The following is a 1,389-nucleotide window of genomic DNA, read 5'->3' as shown; positions in this document are numbered from 1 at the left end:
CAATGTAAGTTTGAGGCTGTTAGGGAGATGGTAGGGCTCAGATCAAACAGAGGAGGTAATGTTCTCACACTCCTATCCCTCCTGGCCTTACGCCTTCCTGTGGATCCAGCTTCCTTACAAAAGCTCCTCTATAGCATCATGAACAGCTTTTTTCATGTCCCTGGACCCCGGTGTTGGTGATGCCAGTATTGGCTCTGTCCTGGGAGGTGAGTGGGTTTGCCCGTATCACTCAATGCCACTCAGTGGCTTCAGAGCAGACTTTCCCTAACTACAGAATCAGCCTCTGGGGATCATCAGATGAAGCACTTCCCTTCTCCCTGCCCTTGGCTGAGCCACTCTCCATCTGGAGGGTGCCACTGGCCTTCCTTTCTGCTGGGTTGTAGGTGACGTAGCTGCCTTTGTTTTTGTGCAGGTAAAAGAAGATCAAGGTCATCACTGAGAACAGAGTGAAGAGCCCCAAGGTGATAACAACTACAGTGAATGCTGTGCTGGCTTTTTCAGCTTGTAGGGGCAGGGTCTCAGGGGCCTGAAAACTGGCATGGTCATCTACTCTGCAGGAGGAGAAGATGTAGCCGGTAGACTGTCCATTGTTGCTGAGGGCAGAGTATCTCAGAGGGTCAGATCGTTCCAGTCTGATGGCTGGCAGGGCTGGGCCGGCTGCCTTGCATCCTTTTCACTTTCCAGTTTCTTCACGACTCATTCTTGGTAGGTTCCATTTTCCTGAGTTAGGACGTTTCTTCTAGGTTACCCAACTTGAAGGGTGTGAAATTGTTTATAGACAGTAGTCTTGTACCACAGTTTACACTTCTGTGCCATCAATGTTAAGTGCCAAAATTGACTAATTAATTGATTTTCTTTGTGACGTGCATGAGTGTGTGTGGTGGAAGGAAGTGGTAGATGGAGAAGCTGGAAGACAGCTGTTATTTCTCAGGGGCTTCCACCATTTTTTTTTTTTTTTTTTTTTTTCTTGAGAGAGAGTCTCTTACCAGTCTGTAATTTGTCAAATAGGCTAGACTGGCTGGCTGGTGAGTCCCAGGCATCACTTACCTCCATCTTCTCAGTACTTGGATTATAACTGTGTGGCTTGTATGTGGATTTCTATGCTTGGCTTTAACATTTTTTAAAGTGTGGATTCTGTTGTCCAAAATCATGTCTATCTGCTTATAAGGCAAAAATCTTTCCAAGTGAGCCATAAGCTCACTCCTTAGCCTCAATTATTGTCCTTTTTAGTGTATATAAAGGTGTATGTGTGTGTAGTCTATGTGTGTGTGCAGGTAATAGTGTCCTATCCTGTGTGAGAGTATGTGGAAGCAAGAGGTTGACACACAATGCCTTGTTTGTGTTTCTCTCCACCTGTTTTGAGGGACATTTTTTACTAAAGCTTTCAGC

At 45.6% G+C, this 1,389-nt stretch overlaps 1 protein-coding gene across 1 annotated transcript; it reads right to left on the bottom strand.

Moving 5' to 3' along the window:
• Positions 1-268: 268 nt before the first annotated feature.
• Positions 269-588, bottom strand: LOC127188437 (small cell adhesion glycoprotein-like). Its single transcript, XM_051144897.1, is given in 2 exon segments — positions 269-534; positions 537-588. Coding segments are annotated over 2 exon segments (318 nt in total).
• Positions 589-1,389: the final 801 nt, after the last annotated feature.

The sequence above is a fragment of the Acomys russatus genome, chromosome 4 (assembly GCF_903995435.1).
Source record: "Acomys russatus chromosome 4, mAcoRus1.1, whole genome shotgun sequence".
NCBI classification, from domain to species: domain Eukaryota; kingdom Metazoa; phylum Chordata; class Mammalia; order Rodentia; family Muridae; genus Acomys; species Acomys russatus.
Note: the sequence above shows the minus strand (reverse complement) of the source record. Positions and strands in the feature narration are given on the sequence as shown.